Genomic DNA, 17,568 nt, shown 5'->3' with positions numbered 1-17,568 from the left:
CTGCAGAGAGTCGCAAACGCTTCACTCACGTTTTCTGTTTAAACATGGTATTATTTAAACACTACATTTTTTTAAGATATGAATGCTTCGTTAGAAGCTTAAAAAAAAAAAAACCGTAACAGCTTAGGACAAAATAGATTTTGTTCTGATATTTACCACTTCCTGATCAAACCTTTGCCTTCTCCTTTTTCTGTGGAAATAAATGACAACATTTGAATGGCATGAATGCCAAGTATCTGACCCAGCTACACTGGCAAGGGAAACCACTCTTTCTGACGGGCAGTCAATGGCTTTTCTGAAGCACTGCTCCATTTAAACCTAGAGTTGTCAACAAAGAACTGTGGTTCTGTATTTGGGCAGCAGAAATGTGCCCAGCACTGGGGTGCCTGGGTGGCTCAGTCAGTTAAGCGACTTCAGCTCAGGTCATGATCTCGCAGTTTGTGACTTTGAGCCCCGCATCAGGCTCTGTGCTGACAGCTCAGAGCCTGGAGCCTGCTTCGGATTCTGTGTCTCACCCACCCTCTCTGACCTCCCCTGCTCACCTTCTGTGTCTGTCTCTCAGCAATAAATAAATGTAAAAAAAAAATTTTTTTTAATGTGCCCAACAGAACCAAATATATGTGTGTGTGTGTGTGTGTGTTTCTGTGTGTATGGCTAATGGGCCTCGATATACAAAATTACCTACGTGCTTAAAACTCTTTTTTTTTTTTGGAATGTTTATTTATTTTTGAGAGAGAGAGAGAGAAAGCATGAGCAGGGGAGGGGCAGAGAGAGAGGGAGACACAGAATCCGAAGCAGGCTCCAGGCTCCGAGCTGTCAGCACAGAGCCCGACACGGGGTTCAAACTCACAAGCCGTGAGATCATGACCTGAGCCGAAGTTGGATGCTCAACCGACTGAGCCACCCAGGTGCCCCGTTTAAAGCTCTTAGTAACCACAACCGTTTCTCCTGCCTAGTGTACAGAATTTAAAATATTAGAATTTTTCAAAATTTTAAAACTGTTACATAAGCCTAAGCATCAATTATTAAAATCCTGTAAAAACAAAAATGACAATTTTTCATTAGAAAAAGACAGTCTTTAGGGGCACCTGGGTGGCTCAGTCAGTGAAGCATCCGACTTCAGCTCAGGTCATAATCTCAGGGTTCATGAGTTCAAGCCCCATGTTGGGCTCTGTGCTGACAGCTCAGAGCCTGGAGCCTGCTTCCAATTCTGTCTCTCTGTCTCTGTCCCTCCCCCACTTTCACTCTGTCTCAGTCTCTCTCTTTCTCTCTCAAAAATAAGTAATAAAAAAAAAGAAGAAAAAGACAGTTTTTAATGAAAGAACTAAGTGTCCTGTAAGAACAACGCAATAAAATACTCACTTCCACCTGCTCGCTTACTTGATATGTAAAACAGAGTGTTTTAATGTAAAAGGCAAACAACTCTCTTATCAAGCTGCTGTACCTAAGCAAAAACAGAAAAGCCTCTATAATAACAAACTACCAATTTTGCAAAAAAAAAAAAAAAAAAAAAGATCTCCAATCCCTGGTACCACCATCCAGAGTATCCGTCTGTCAGTGGTACTGATACAATTAAATTTGATGTACACAAGTTACCGGCCAAGAACGTCACTGTTCTAACAGAATAAACATTCGGGATCAACCAGATAGTTCTGAAATGTAAACGTGAGGATTCGCAAACTGAAATAGTTTATATCTCTCTGCCTTGGAAAAGCAAAATCCTGGTAAGTCCACGTCTCACTTTGCTATCTTAGAGGGGTGAAAAAGTTAGAAATACATTGGAATTTGACTGAGTTATCACACATATCTTGCATTTCTGGCTTTCCTAACTAATGACAGAAACTGCACGGTTACACAGTAATCCGAGGCAGATGGCTCTAGTCTGGCAATCTCAAATGATGTACAGAAGAGAACGCACAACGGAATTTTTTAAAAGACTAGTTTCAAACCCACTGTGTGATAACCCTTGCTCTAAAAATTATAGAAAAACCAGGAAATCTTATTACAGGGCATTCACATTTACTGGCTGCTTACCATGTCCCAGAAATTATATTAAACATTTATTTAAATGCTTTATTTTCTTTAATAAATCCAACCCATCTCCTCCACTGGCACTCTTACCACCCTCATGATATAGGTGGGAAGAGCTAGTAAGAGGTCTAGCTGGGTTTTAGACCCAGGCTCTCTGATTCTAGACGCCATTTACTGTTCTACACTACTCCCTTTTCATATTGAATACAGAAAAGAAGGCCATGTGGGCTGCTAACTTCTTAGGTCTCTCTCAAGATGGTTCAAAGGTTGGAGTTCCATAAAGGAACTCCTCATAGGAGCTCTCACCCGGGAAACCAACATCAACACAAAACTCCCAACTGTGCACTGAACTAATTATCTCCAGAAGACCCAATCTGAGATGCCCAGACACCTAAGTCTATACCTAGACTCCCAGATCTCTCTCCAGGGACAAGCCAGAAAATGCCTCAGACACAGCATTCCTCAGCCAAACAGCGATTTGCAAAGAACATTTTGGAACAATCAGTTTGACCATCTAAACTTCCCTGCCAGATGCAATCGCTGGAGAGAAAGAAGGGGTATTCTCATTTCTACAAGCATCTTGATGTAGTCTGCTGTCCAGGAAGGTAAGAACTGGCTTCAAGTGCCATTGCCTATTTTAGGACTGATTTGTAATAGTGAGCCAACGCAGGCAAGACTCACCACACAATGCCGGGAGCAACAAAAGAAGAGAAAAGCTGCGTCTGGGCTGAATTTCTTTCATTTCTCCATCTAACTTCCAGAGGTCTCTTCGCCTCTGACACCACGAACTTGACTCTGGTTTTCCCTTTCCATTCCTCTCCCCACAAAGCAATCTCAACTACTCTACTTTTTAATTCTTCACCAAGAAACATTAATCAAGAATTTAAACACTGGGCTTCACACAATGTATTTAACACGTTAACGTTAATTCCTGCTTGTATCATTTAACCTGGTACTGAGCTGAAAATGCTTCAGGATGGAGGGCATTCAAATGATTCTGGCTCAATTATGCTCTATGTAATTAAAGAGACATATATAAATGGGACAAGGGCAAAGGCTCCTGTCAATGCCACTTTGCTGACTTTTCACGGAAATGTTAACAAGGGGTTCTTTCGTCTAAAGAAAAATTTAACCGATATTAATCTGTACGGGGAGTTTATCATAACCCATGCTTTGAAATTTTCTCAATGGCCTAATGAAGTAATACAAACAAGGGGAAGAGCTCTATTTCACATAAACAACTGACTAAAGGATCAGCTTTCTGAAGCAGGCACTGTATTCACACTCTAACCTGAGAAACTGAGGCTTCAAGAAATTCAGACACTTGCTTAAGATCACACAGCTGCAAAGAGGGAGAGCCAGGAATCAAGATCCATGGGACTCCAACGTCCGTGTTCTTTGTATTCCATGGGTAAATTCTGGCACTGTATCTTAAATCCTTTTGCCTCACAAGAGTGAACCTCCACATTAAAATGTCATGAAGGATTAGACATCTAATTAGTTTTGTAATCAGAGTTTTAAGCAAGGTTTCTTTGGACTATGTAATAACAGTGGCAAAGATTAGAGTGTCTATTATACCGTGAAGGGTATCATAAGAGTATTACGCCCCTGACAGGAACGGGGTGATGGTTAAGATCTCGGACTGCACAGTCAGAACCTGAGGTGAGTTTCCTCATCCCCAGAATGGGCATAATAATGGTTTCTTCTCACATCACGGGGTTATTATAAAGCATGAATGAGATAGACAACCACCAACCAGTGCCTCAGTACAGTGCCTGGCCAACAGACTTGCTCACAAGATGAGCAGGGCACAGTGTGTGGTGAACGCTATGACACTGAGCACTGAGGGCCCTGGTTCTCTTTAGCCACATAAATTACTCTGCCCCAAAGTCCAAGCAAATCCCAAATTAACTCAGTCCATCTAAGGCAAGTTTGGGAGAGCCTCAAGTTAAGCAAAATACGATAGTTATGTATTCATCATACCATCTGGCTGTACGATGGGAATTCTTCCATGTATGTGTCTCTGTTTTCCCCCCAAAGTCTGGAGACAGAGTGGCACGTTCTAGGAGGGCTGGTTAAGTGCCAACAGATAGTCGGTATTTTAGAGATGGTAGCAGGACGACAAGTAAACATAATAGGAGCAGCTGGGGTTGAACCTTCAGTGCAGCGAGCTAGGATGGGCAAGTGATACTGTCCCAGTGGGATACGGGGACAAGGAGGGGAAGTCAGACACATGACGTACCCAGGCCTTGAGGGAGGTGGCCATGAGAGAACGGGGAAACAGGTGTTGGCTCACAACGGGACAGGACAAACAGTCAGCCCAAGAACGTGTGGACTTGGATAGGGACAGCAAACCTAGAAGATGCTGGGGAGATGGAAAGGGAGGGGTAACTGGCGACCACTGAGGCATGTGGACTGCTCCACGTTCTACCAGATCAGTGGGTCCTGATGGGCTGGGAAGAAAAGGTGAAAAACGGGAAAATCAGCAACAAAAATGTTGGTGACATGGCATCTCCTTGGCCGCTTTCCCTAGAACTGCCCCTATCCTGTTCCTCTTCTCTGGTGGCCTGTGTCTCTTTCCTGAGCCAGGACCCAGGAGACAGGCATGTCTCACCAACAGCCTGGGCAGCAGATGGAAAACGATGCCTCCAGTCATTCTCTGGACCCCAGATACAGCACGGGCTCCTTGGGGTGGGGGGGTGGAGCTGGAAGCTCTAACAGATCCTCAGCTCCCCAGCCTCCGCCCAAGAACACAGCTCACTGCTGGGTCCCTAGGGCAGGGGAGGACCTCTTGGGGAGGTGCTTAGGTCTTTAGGATTAAGAAAGAACAGAGATATATTAGCCTTGGAGAAGGAGAGGTGGGCACCAAGCCCTAAATAAATGGCATGAAAAGTCCACATAACTTACACCATTAAGTCAGCAGAAATGGAAACTCAATGTTCACGAACACCATAGTTGATTTCTCTGAAAATAAGCTTTGCTATCATATTCGAACAAGTAACTACTGGATCAATGTTTAAATTGTCCAAAACACAATCTGCTCAAATTTCAACTCAAGGTCTAAGTGGACAATATGGGAGGAAAAGTCAACGGTGGAAAAGGCAAAAATCAAATTTACTTTGTCAAAGTCACCTTACATGGTGGCGGGGGGCGGGGGGGGAGTCTTTGCTTTTTAAGTGTCCAAGGACATGAAGTGTCTCCTACAGGAAAAGTCCCTTTTCCTTAGTATTACTCTGTCACCACCCTCCTCCAAACAATCTGGCCTCAGAAGCTTGGATGTGTGCCATCTCCTAATCCATGCGGTGGCCTCCAGAGCCCATCCATGCCACTGTCAACGTGGATTCTTTCTAAACACTCTTTTCCGCCCAGTGACGGGTGTTCCCCAATCACTGGTGGTGTGGGACTGACAGCCGAGAACTGGCTGGACTGGCAAGCTGCCCAGCGGGTTCTGAGAACTGTAATTGACTGACCGCCAGTCTATGTAACTGGGGTGACAGGACACCTCTCAGCCTCGGATTATGCAAAGCTTTCAGAGAGTCCCACAGCTGGGAAACAGCTCTGTCTGTGCACTAGTCACAAGAAAGCACAAAAATGTACAGGAGTGGGGGCTGGGAGACCAGGAGGCAGAGCTGGCTGCCAGAAATTCCCTACTGAAGAGATGAGGGTATCTTCACTTCCTTACACCGAAATGTGTTTGTCCTCTTTGCCATTCAAACTATGTTTCTAATGGCTGGTTAGGGTCAATCTCCTCCCTGTAACTCAAACTCCAGCTCTAAAGAAGGGATATTCTTGGGGAAAGAACAGGGGAGGACTGTTCAAGCCTCAAACTGAAGGCAGTCATGAGGTTGATGCAAACGAACTGAAAATGGATGAGGCGCCCGGGTGGCTTAGTCAGTTAAGACCCACTCAGGTCACAATCTTGCGGTTCGTGGGTCAGGCCCCATCGGGCTCTTTGCTGACAGCTCAGAGCCTAGAGGCTGCTTCGGATTCTGCGATTCCCTCTCTCTCTCTCTGCCCCTCCCCTGCTCATGCTCGGACTCTATCTCAAAAATAAACATTAAAAAAGAAATGTATGAGACAGTCAGTGTAAGTATCAGTGGTGTGCATCTGTCACCAAAATAAAAGCAAAGATGAGAAAGGCAAAGAGGATGGAAAAACAGGTGGAAAGAAATACAAAAAGAGCTTCTCTGAAGTCATACTATCTACAGAATAGTATACATAAACCCATCCATAGGCCAAACAAGTTATTTTTGAAAAACAGTATAGAGAAACAGTCCTGAGGTTCAAAGGTACATATGTAGTGTCTACTGTGCAGTCTTACTTAAATAACGTAAGAAATCCCTAAAAATTTACTTCTTTATTCCCATGAGTTTGATTTCAAGTCTGCACCTTTAACTTTTATCAACTCCTGTCTCTCCTGGTGAACATCTACAAGCAAGCCTTCACCGGAAAACTAACAAACAAGAACAAACTTTATTTAAGGAGCTACCGAATTGTCACATTTCCATAGGGTAAGCAAGCAAAAGTTACCCAGCTGGAACACGGTTAAGTTCTCCCTTATAGGAAGGCAGGGGCTCTGCCCAGCCAGCCTCTCCTGAGCCTTGTTACTTTCAGTTAGACAGACACAAACACACCTAACAACCCCCTAAGCCTCATTTTATTCATGAGCTTTAACCACCTCCTTTACATGTTAGCCCAGAGGCTACCCTGACACAGCAAAACTGACCTGGCATGTTTCTCTTCTACCCAGTGGCCACCAGGGGAAAAGAGTCGGATAGGAACCCAGAGAACTAGTCACTCAGGGCAGCACGACTCTCACAATGAAACTGTGACCCTGTCAGCAAAAACCCCTGCCCATCTTCTCCATTACACCACTTCAAATTTCTCATGTTTCTTCAGCAATTCCTTTTAAAAAGATCTAAAAAACCTACAGGTGCCAGGCACTCAACAGATGTTCAATCAATGCTCGTTAAGGCTTACTGTGCACCTAACACCAATCACCTGGTTTAATCCTAAAGCCAACTGTATCAGCCCAAATAGTATCCTATTTTAGAGATAAGACAAATAAGGCTTACAGGAGGTTACAAGATCCTCCCAGAGGCCCTTAACAGTGAGCCAGAGGAAACATGTGAATCCTATTTTCACCGACTCCAGGACTACATACAGCAGAGACACAGACACCTGAAAACAGCGCCTAGAAAAATTCTAAGGGTGACCTCTCTGCCCAGGACTCATTGCTGCTTAACCGCTGCCCAAAGAATAGTTCATCCCTCCCCGTTCCAGGCGACACTGCTGCAGGGCCCACTCACACACAGGCTGCACGGGGTCTCTGTCCCCTAAACTCCCCACGAATGTATATATGGAATGGGTGAGAAAGGTGGATGCCTGTGTCCATCTGTTAGTTATTTTCTTTACAAGACTAATCATTATGTTATACCACTTCCCTTTTTTATTGGAACAGGCTTATTAGAACACCATTAGTTCAGGGGGGCAGAAGCTAAGCCATAGCAAAAGAGCTTGAGTAAACAAAGACTAGGAAGACTTGTGTCGTGTTTTCAAAGACTCAAGTGGGTGACTGACCCCATGGGTTAAAGCTGCTCAGGTTGACCTCTGTATCCAGTGGTGCCTATCATGGTGCCTGGCACAATGTGTCTAAGAATGTGTGGAGCTAAACAGCAAGAATACACTCGGAAAAGATTCTATTTTCTTTCTACCATCAACCGCTCGGTAAATTATTAGCATGAAAATTAGAGAAATGAGCCACTATTCCATCCAGGATTCCATTTCTTTAATTCTTTTTTGTTTTACTGGATTCTCTTTTCATAGGATCTGTTTTATGTTCTGTGTGTTCTACACCAGACCTATGAAAATGGGAGTCACGGCATGGGAAGAACACACTTCATCAACATGGACCAGAAGCCACCAAACCAACTAGAAGGAGCCAAAGGAAGAGGATGGGAGAAGATGTTTAATCTTCCAGGCCTCGGTTTCTCCGCCTGTAATATGGAAGGTAATGGTTTGTTGTACCTACCTCACGGGGTCTGAGGATAAAATAAACACCTCCAATTAACATAGTGCCTGCATATATAAATAACAGCCCTCTAGAAACACGTATGAGACCTCACAGGAAACAGTGCCTCGGAAGAAAATGCTTTTCTTATTGTGGCCATAGTGTATGAGCCTGAAGTCAGACACTGGGCTCAAATCCCAGTTTTATACTTGGAATCTCTGTAAATTCTGGACTTTACCTACCTTTTATCTAACATGTTTTTTAAAAAAGAGAGATCTACCTAATGAAAAAGATGGAGAAGCTCATATACATACATACATAAAGCACCCTAAGTGTATGGCACCCAACATAATTCAATGAATACTTCTTTTCCTTTCAAGCTCCTGGTTCTATACTCTAATGCATAACAGCCTTATAGATTCTTAATTTTTTTTTTTTTTACATTTTATTTATTTTTGATAGAGACAGAGCACAAGTGGGGGAGGGGCAGAGAGACGGAGACACAGAATCTGAAGCAGGCTCCAGGGTCTGGGCTGTCAGCACAGAGCCCGACGCGGGGCTCAAACCCACAAACCTCGAGATCATGACTTGAGCCGAAGTCGAACCCTTAGCCAGCGAGCCACCCAGGCGCCCCACGGCCTTAAAGATTCTTATGCGTCAAGTATTTTTACAAACCGGCAAGCATTATTTCCAAATGCAGAAGGAACCACTTATGAATAAATATCAGAATTCCCAATTCAAAAAGTCCAGTTCTAATTATTCAATTAAGAGTAGCTAACATAATGTAAACCAAATCTTAATTCTGTGTATCAAACATTTAAATTAAATGGATTGACAGCCCACAATTCCTTTAGCTGAACTGGGCTGTTTTGTTAGATGCACTAGGAAATGGTTATTCGCTGAAGCTTTTCCAGAAACAGAAAATACACTGGAAGGTGAACACTGTGATAGATACATTTCAAAGTGTTTGCACATCTGGAAAGCCTTCTGATACAATTGTCTATTAGATTCACTTACCTCCAGGAGTTCTGAAATGGACAGAATCGTTTCTGGGATTTGGTGCTTGATACAATTTGATCTGGGTGGATCCAGCAGAACAAAAAGAATGCCTCCCAAAAACCTGGGAACAATTTTGTTAACTTGGGGGTCACGGAAAAACTCATTCTTTTTCAATACAAGCTCACTGTTGGTTTTCAGAAAACTGAAAAGTTGCGATGGCTGACAAGACAGCCTCTCCAATCTTGAATTCACCCACCAAACCAACACATATTGAAAGCTTACAGCGCACATGGCAATCTTGTGTCCAGGGCACAGCCCTGAGGAAGAGGGACGTGCTTCCTCCTGGGTAGACACAATAAACTGCCCTTCCAATTATTTAGTTACAGCTTTGATAAACACCATGCAGGAGGAGGACCAAAGTGAACATCTCAGGGCACCAGACCTCATCTACGAGGTGAGAGAGGGCTTCGTGGATGTAGGAGTGCTTGAGCTGGGATGGGAAGGATAGAAAGGTTATCTAGTGATGAGCAAACCTTAAGTGCTGGCATAAAGGCAGGGGCAGAAGGCGACATTTCAAAATTTGTAGATTATCCAGTGATGAGTATTTGCCAAGACTTGTAAGTAGAAAAAAGATCAAGTGTAAAGGCCCGGGGGCAGAAAGGAGCATAGGGTCATATTCATGGAACTTCCTGAGACTCAAGAAGCTGGGAAGAGAGAAGCAACAGGGTAAGAATGCAAGCAGACAGACAGGTGGTGGCTGGCAGGATCCAGAGCACCATGGACCTTACAGCCACGCAAGTGAAACTAGAAAACAAATGAACGGTTTCAGAAGGCTTCAGATTGACATTTCTGTTTTCCTTTGTAAGTTTGAGAGAGAAAAAGAGGACGCATATGCACAAGCAGAGGAGGGGCAGGCAGAGAGGGAGAGAGAATCCCTGGCAGGCTCCTCGCTTGTCAGCACAGAGCCTGACACGGGGCTCAAGCTCACAAACTGTGAGATCATGACCTCAGCTGAAATCAAGAGTCGGACACTTAACCAACTAAGTCACCCAGGCGCCCCTCAACCTGACATTTCTAAGAGATTATTCCCGGTGCTAGGTAATTGCATGAGAGCAAGAAAATACGTAGTGGGAGCAGTTGTGGTATAGGCAAGAGGTGGTGGTGGCTGAGATCAAGACTGATTTTGTTTCCGAGGTGACATCTGGCAGTGTCTGGAGACACCTGTGATCATCCCAACCTGAGCAGTGCTACGGACATCCAGCAGACAGAGCCAGGGATGCCGCTAAAGATCCTATAAAACAAGGAACACTGTTCCCCTCCCCCCCCCCCCCCCACAACACACATACAATGAAGGATTATCTAGCCCAAAATGTTAATAGCTGGAGTTGGAAAACCGGTGGTTTGAACCAGGGATATCACTGGATGGGGAGGCAGAGCAGTATATAGATTCCAAAAGTATTTTGGAGGGGCACCTCGATGGCTCACTGGGTTAAGCGTCCGACTTCGGCTCAGGTCACGATCTCATGGTTCGTGAGTTCCAGCCCCGCAATAGGCTCTGTATTGACAGCTAAGAGCCTGGAGCCTGTTTCGGATTCTGTGTCTCCCTCTCTCTCTGCCCCTCCCCCACTTGCACTCTGCCCCTCTCAAAAATAAACTTTTAAAAATTTTTTAAAACGGGTTTTGGACGGAAAATCACTAAGACTTAATGACGGACTGGATACAGAAATAAAAGTGCAAAGGTACCAAGGAGGAGTTCCCGGGTTTTCAGTAATTTTCAAGAAAATTTATGCTCAGAACTTTTCCTTGCTTGGAAAGCCAGAGAAGTCTATGAAATGCTTTTTCTCTTAGAATCAGGTAGGTCAGTCAGGGTGGAAAAACTGAGGCTGGCAGCAAAACTCTTGAACTCATTCAACCAAACCGTCATCACCATGTCTGTTGCGGCCCAGAAGCAGCTTCTTATTGGTTAAAGATGCCTGGTCAGGCCGTAGTTAACCACTGTGTAACTGCTGGGTAGGTCTGGGTTTTAGAACTTTACCCCGATCTTTTGTAAAAGGAGACTAATATGTGTTCATCTAGGTCTGTACTTGAACCCTAACTCTTCATCCAGAAGAGTAGCTAACCCAGCCTGACAAGCAGAGCAGCATCACCTGGGAGCTTGTGAGAACTACAGACTCTGAGGCCCCAAGCCAGCCCTAATTGATCAGTATCTTGAGGAGGTAAGATGCGGCAATCTGTTTTAACAAGCTATCTGGGTGTTTTTGGATCACAGGGATGTTTGAGAAGCAAGCCCTAGTACCCATTTTAGAGCAGGAGAAACAACATCTATGTAGGTCCAGCACAGACAAATCCTCAACACTCAGCGAGCGTCCAAAACCCAAAGGTTAAGGTAATTTTTAAAATGCCAGATCATTTTATGGAACAAGGTCTAGGTCTTGAAGGGCTGGTAGGGAAAATCTTCTAAGTGTTTCTTATCTACTTCAGCTTGGGACAGATAAACATTACGACTTATTAAAAAAAAAAAATCAAGTGTTGTGCATCAGAGTTTCCAAGCAATATAAATCCTTCTGCCTTTTGGAAGAGAATAAACAGTACCCAGCAGGAACAGAGAGTCGACCCAATGAAATAAACAAGTTCTTAAACAGCTCGCAGTGGGAGAGGTTTTTCTGGCAGATGCAGGAACAGCAAAAGCTTTTCAGCGAGGGCCACTGAGGGTTAACTTTGGGGCAAGAGGAGCAAGCTTCCCTGAGGCCTCAGTTGAGGCCAGCCAGGGTCTGAAGCCAGAGAGAGGAACTTGTGCAAACTGCAGGCCAGGCCATTCTTGGCTGTCCTTGAGGCTAGCGCTGGGGTGCATAGGAGTCCCAGGGCAGGCTCCAACTCCAGACCCGAACTTTCTCTGTAAGCTCAAAAAGCAACAACATCTTGTCCCTAAGCTTAATACCCTTGATTATCTTACTGGCTCACCCAGCACAGCTCCAAACACAACCACAGTTCAGATTCAAGTATCCTATTTTTGATTCTGAGAGAAGGTTTAACCAAACACTCCAGAAAGAAAACAGAAAGGCAAGAAGAAATAATAAACTAGCTTAACAATGAATGATGTATCAACTCCGGGGTAGTGAATGGCTTATTTATAAATAAGCATCACTTAAAACTACGCAGGAAGTTCGCATGACAGCATAAACAAGAGAAACTCAGGAACTCTTCTGCTGCAAACCCGGTGCCTGCTAGAGGACCAAGTCTTGCCCTCTGTTTTGGTGAGCAGGCTCACACCAGTCTTTTGTATGCCTGTGCAGTCCTGGGTGAGCCTCTCAGTTGTAAATATTTGCCCTTGGCCCAGAGCTGGCCAGCTGCTCAGACTGAGGCTGACAGGCCAGGGGGCCAGGATGGGGAGGGGAGGAGCGGGGAGAGGGAAAACTTGCAGGCCTGGTGTGTGCATAAAGAGGGGGTTGGGAGAGGGCAGAGAGAGGCGAAGCAGATGCAGGCCCCTGGGGCAAAAATGTTCTCCCACAGCCATATGGAACAGGCAACCACACAGTGGCACCACGCCCCTCCCCGTTTGCATAAAACGTGGCCTTTACAATCAGGAAAACCCTGGTTCTCAACAGGCGATTTTGCCCGAGTCCAAACACACACCCCACCCCCAGAGAACACCTGATAATATCTGGAGACATTTTTAGTTGTCATGTCTTGGAGGCAGGAGTGCTACTAGTATCTAGTGGGTAGAGGCCAGGGAAGCTGCTAAACATTTTACAATGCAGAGGACGGCCTCCTCCAGTAAAGAATGATGGGACTCAGTATGTCAATACATCCCAACGCTGATAACTCCGATGTAGAACCCGAATCCTCACTCTGTTCCCGGAGTCACAGTATGACTCTGGACAAGTTCTATGACCTCTCTGAACCTGCTTCCTCCACCTGAAAGGATTAAGTAGATAATGCCTGTAAAGTGCTTCCCACAGTTGCTAGAACATAATAAACACTCAAAAAATGGGCCTTGGGTTTACACTGAGAGGCAACACAATAGTGCTTATGACCCTGGGCTGGAAAGACAGGCACATGAGCATTCAGAAGGCAACTCTGACACTAAAAGCTATGACCCAGGTACATGTCTGCCCCTCACAGGGGCTCAGTCTCTTCATCTACAAAATGCGAAGCATCCCAGCTGCCTCACTTGATTAAAAAGGAAACACCTGAGAAGTACTCGGCATAAGGCCTAGAGCAAAGCAAGCCTTCATTCAGGGTGACCGTTGTAATTACACCAACTATCAGCTCAAGGGGATGGCCCCAGGGGGATGTTAACACTTTGTTGAGCACACACTCTCCACCCAGCACAGGGCCAGGTCTTTGTAACTATTCTCTCCCAGTAGGCTGACAACCACCCATTTTACATTTAGGTAAACTGATGCATCTGGATGTTAAACCTCACAGTCACTCAGTTGGTGTGCAAAACGCCCAAGTTCTAAAAAAGTTGCAATTTGAAAGAACTTCCTCTCAATTATTACTTTATGATTGGTGGCACTTTCTTTTTTTCTGGAATCCCCGCATGAACGCCACAGACGGGGCCTGGCTGTGTTTTACCCGTGTCACATCTCTAGGGACCAGTTTCTAACTTTAGAGAGGCTACACAGCTTGCTCAAGGTCAGCCAGCCAGTTGGCAGCAAAGCCCACGTCTGAATCCAGCTTTCACTCCAGGGGCCTGTCTTCTGGAATCCTTCTGAACGTATTCAGAACTGTGTGTTTCATTTGCTCTTTCTGAAATTCCTAAGGATGCATGGATACAGTTTACCCTGTGTGTCGATATCTCAAGCTTGGTGCCACAGGAATAGAGAACTAGGTTTTTCAACCTTAAGAAGTTAAGCAACTTCCCCAAGATCACCTAGCTGATCTGAGCAGCAAAACGTCTGACTTTGGAACTGCACTCATTCTTACTCCACGCTGTGGGGTCCCTTTAGTCTTTCCAGACCCCCGGAAGCTGCTGTAGCTACATTTCACCCTGTGTATGTGATCTGCAGGGACCATAGTTTCCAAGCTTAAACTGTTGCAGCGGCCCGCTCTTAGTGATACAGCGAGGAAGCAGTGGAAGGAGGCTGCAGGGATGCTCCTGGGAAGTTCCAGGCATCCCGGTGCCCAAAGGGACAGGAGGGGCCCTGGGTACCCAGGGGAGCCCGGCAGGGGGTTGGGGCCGGTGGCGGGCGCCTACCTTGCCGCCGGGCGGCGCGGCCACGCAGCGGCTGAGCGAGTCGAGGCGCGTGCTGTACTCCGTGAACTTCTTTTGGTAGCGCAGTGCGGTCATCTGCAGCTCCAGCTGCGCCGCGGCCAGCTGCGCCACCAGCGACTTCTCGCGCTTGCCGGCGCGCAGCGCCTCCTTCTTGAGCGCCTTGTGCAGCGCGCCCAGGCGGGCCTGCAGCGCGCTGTTATGCGCCCGCAGGGCCCTGGCGCAGCAGTGGCCGCCCGCGCGCTGCTCGCCGTGCGTCAGGGGCAGCCCGCAGCCCTCCTGGCAGCGGCCCACCGGCCGCGCGTCGCACGCGTCGCGCATGTGCGCCTCCACGTCGCGCCGCAGCAGCACCTGGCCGCAGCCCGCGTGGCGGCAGCGCGCGGGCGCGAAGTCGCAGCGCTCGAGGTGCTCTGGCAGCTGCTGCAGCTTGACCACCCGGCCGCAGCCTCGCGCCGCGTGCGCGCACTTGATGTCCAGCTTGAGGATGAGGCGCTTGAGCGGCAGGACGTGGTTGAGCTCCTTGGCCGACAGGCGACCGCGGCAGCGCGCCGGGCAGCTGCCCTCCTGCACCACCCAGGGCAACACGCAGCCGGCGCAGAAGACGTGGCCGCACGGCGTGGTCAGCGGGTCCTCCAGGACCTTGTGGCACAGCGCGCACTTCAGGTCCGGGTCCACGTCGCCGTCGAAGCGGTCCAGCTCGAAGCCCATGGTGGCGGCCGGGGCCCGGGGTCGCCGCCGGGCGGCCGGCCGCCCCCTCCCTCCCTGCGAGGCAGCCCAGACGCGCCGGCTGCGCCTCCCGCTCGCTCGCTCGCTCTCCCCGGACTGAGCCTAATTGCTCCAGACTTCCTCGGAAAATGCCCGAGGAACAGGACTCCTCCAGCCGTATATGCGCGAGCGCGTGCGCACGTACATCCTGCCTCGGCTGTCTCCGGCCCGCCCCCTGCCACAAGGAGGAGGCAGAGGAGGATGGGGAGACCCCGAGAAGAGGACTGGCCTGTCAGGACGCCAGTCTGAGCCCTTCTCTCCGGCGACTCCTCTCTGCTGTCTTGCAGTTTTTGCTATAGGGTACCAACACAGGCCAAGAAAAGCTCACTGAGTTTGGAGCGGAGGCTGCTGTTGCCGCCCAGAGACTTCTCCTGGAGCCCCTTCCGGGACAGATCGTGACTTTTAACTCCCCTCCCCCGCGCTCTCTTTTCTTGGCTGATTGCAGAGAACGAAAAATATTTTGGGGTCAGCTATCTCAGCACTTACGGTCTTTATTTATTTCATTCCAGGGAAAGTTACTGAGCCTGCGGAACGCTCCAGCAACTGCAGTTCCGACCCGAGGTTCTGCGGGGCCCAGGATTTGGGCAGGCCAAGGATTCCAGGACCAGAGGGCGAATCTGCAGGGGGGAATCTGCGGGGAAGAGAGCTGCTCACAGGCTGTCGGGATGGGAGAGGGTAGAGTCCTGGCTCGGTCCATTTCACTTAACACCTGTCAAGTGTCCGCGCTTCTAAATCGGTCCCTTTAAAAATCATCAGTACGATGTTGTGAGAGAGTGTTAGCGCCATTTAAAAATTGTTTTACTGCATGACAAGAGAAGTAACGCTGGTCCTACAAAGTGAAAAATCGCACAAGTATAAATCTGAGAGAAGTTCCCCATAACCCACCCTCACATCCCCAGTCAGGTGAACTGTGTTCAGTTTTTTTTTTTTCCTTTGTTATACACAAATATTACTTTGTTACATTTCCATTTTCCACTTAGGGGACACTCAGGCTGGGAGAAGAAAAAAAAAAGTGCTGTCAGATGTCCTACAGCAGTGTTTCTCAAATTTTAATGTGGAGGTGGAATCTGATCCCGATCCCGTAGGTCTGGGGCGGGGCCTGAGAATCTCCAAGTTAAAAGAGCTTCCAAAAAGAGGCTGATGCTTCCGGTGGCTGTACCTCCACCTGATTGGAAAGTGGCCATCCTTGAACCTGGACTTTTTCCCTTCTACTCAGGGTCAGTTTTTCAAGCAGTGTCGTGACACTTGTAGTTTTCAGCAATACTCCAGTGTGTTGAAGGAATACGTTGAGATTGCAAGTTACATGATAAAATACATAGCATCATCCATGGATTTGGTGATTTTCTTTTTCTCCCAGGGTTATAGACATTGATGAGAAACATGCAGTCCGCACCAGTAAGAAAGAAACCAAGGGAAAGAATTCTCATTTGGACCCTGCTGGCAGTTTCTGAATAGTGAAGTGGAAAAGTTGGATCTCTGTGTTTAGTGTGGCTCTGAGGTCTAGAAAGTGGGATTACAACATCCATTTTGTCTAATTGCTTTTACTTCTCTCCTTTATCTGGCTGCTACAGCCCCATGACCTTCACTAGTTAACTGCTTCACCAGAGTGAAAGGATTCCCTTGATGTCCATAGGATTACTTGTTTTGAACTGACCTTTAAAAAGATGTCACTGACTAGGTTTTTCAATGCATCATTGAGGTCACTGGACAGTGTTCTTTAATCAGTGTTGGTGGCATTTGCTGTTTGTGGTAGAGGCTTTCTTTTCATTGCTGTAATCAATTAACGCATTTCTTTGATAGTACATGGGGTGGAATATAATTGGCCTTTGTTCAGAAAAGCATGTGCCAGGAATCCTCCATTAGTATATTTATTAAGCAGCTCACAGGTTCTCAGATAATGAGTAAGAAACACATTCTTTTCAACAAAGGTGTGTGGGCTTGTCAGTTTCACAGGGTGGGCTAGTGTCAACAGGGGGATAATCTTCAAACCAAACTGGTTTTGAGAAACCGGGGGAAGCTCATCATACACCATAAATGGGAAATCAGTGCTTGCTTTGGGTGTAAGCTTCTTTTAGGAGCCACCCACCACCACCTCCCCCTGCAGCCGACTGAGAGGCTGTTGATAAAATGCTACAGCTGAGGCCTACGAGAAGCTGTGGAGGAGTGTGGATCAGCTTCTTTGGGCAAAAGCAAAGTCTGGCAGAGCCACTCCTTATTGGTTAATTTTAGTATCAAAAATTTTGGAGGTCGGAATTAAAAACCACCTCCTAGAATGTCAGAGTTGGCGGACCATGCATATTATTTAGGGGCTAAATTTAACAGGGGGGCTGAGAACTACAAAAGTTTAAAACAAGTACAGTTTAAGGCAAAGTTTCTCAACCTTGGTTCTACTGACAGCCAAGCAATTCTTTGTTGTGGGGGCTTGTTCTGTCCATTCAACAACGTTTAGCAGCATCTCTGGTTACTGCCCACTAGATGCCAGAGACAACCCCATCCTCACACACACACACACACACACACACACACACACACACACACCCGCCAGATT

The 17,568-nt window shown here is 46.9% G+C and overlaps 1 protein-coding gene across 1 annotated transcript in view; it reads right to left on the bottom strand.

Annotated features, from left to right (window-relative positions):
• The window catches only part of PDZRN3 (PDZ domain containing ring finger 3), a 239,239-nt gene extending 223,934 nt beyond the window's left edge, over positions 1-15,305 (bottom strand). The window contains exon 1 of the mRNA XM_015066051.3: positions 14,241-15,305. Within this exon, the coding sequence (XP_014921537.3) occupies positions 14,241-14,963 (723 nt within the window). The 5' untranslated portion in view covers positions 14,964-15,305. The remainder of the gene's footprint in view (positions 1-14,240) is intronic.
• Positions 15,306-17,568: the final 2,263 nt, after the last annotated feature.

Source organism: Acinonyx jubatus, chromosome A2 (assembly GCF_027475565.1).
Source record: "Acinonyx jubatus isolate Ajub_Pintada_27869175 chromosome A2, VMU_Ajub_asm_v1.0, whole genome shotgun sequence".
NCBI classification, from domain to species: Eukaryota; Metazoa; Chordata; class Mammalia; order Carnivora; family Felidae; genus Acinonyx; species Acinonyx jubatus.
Note: the sequence above shows the minus strand (reverse complement) of the source record. Positions and strands in the feature narration are given on the sequence as shown.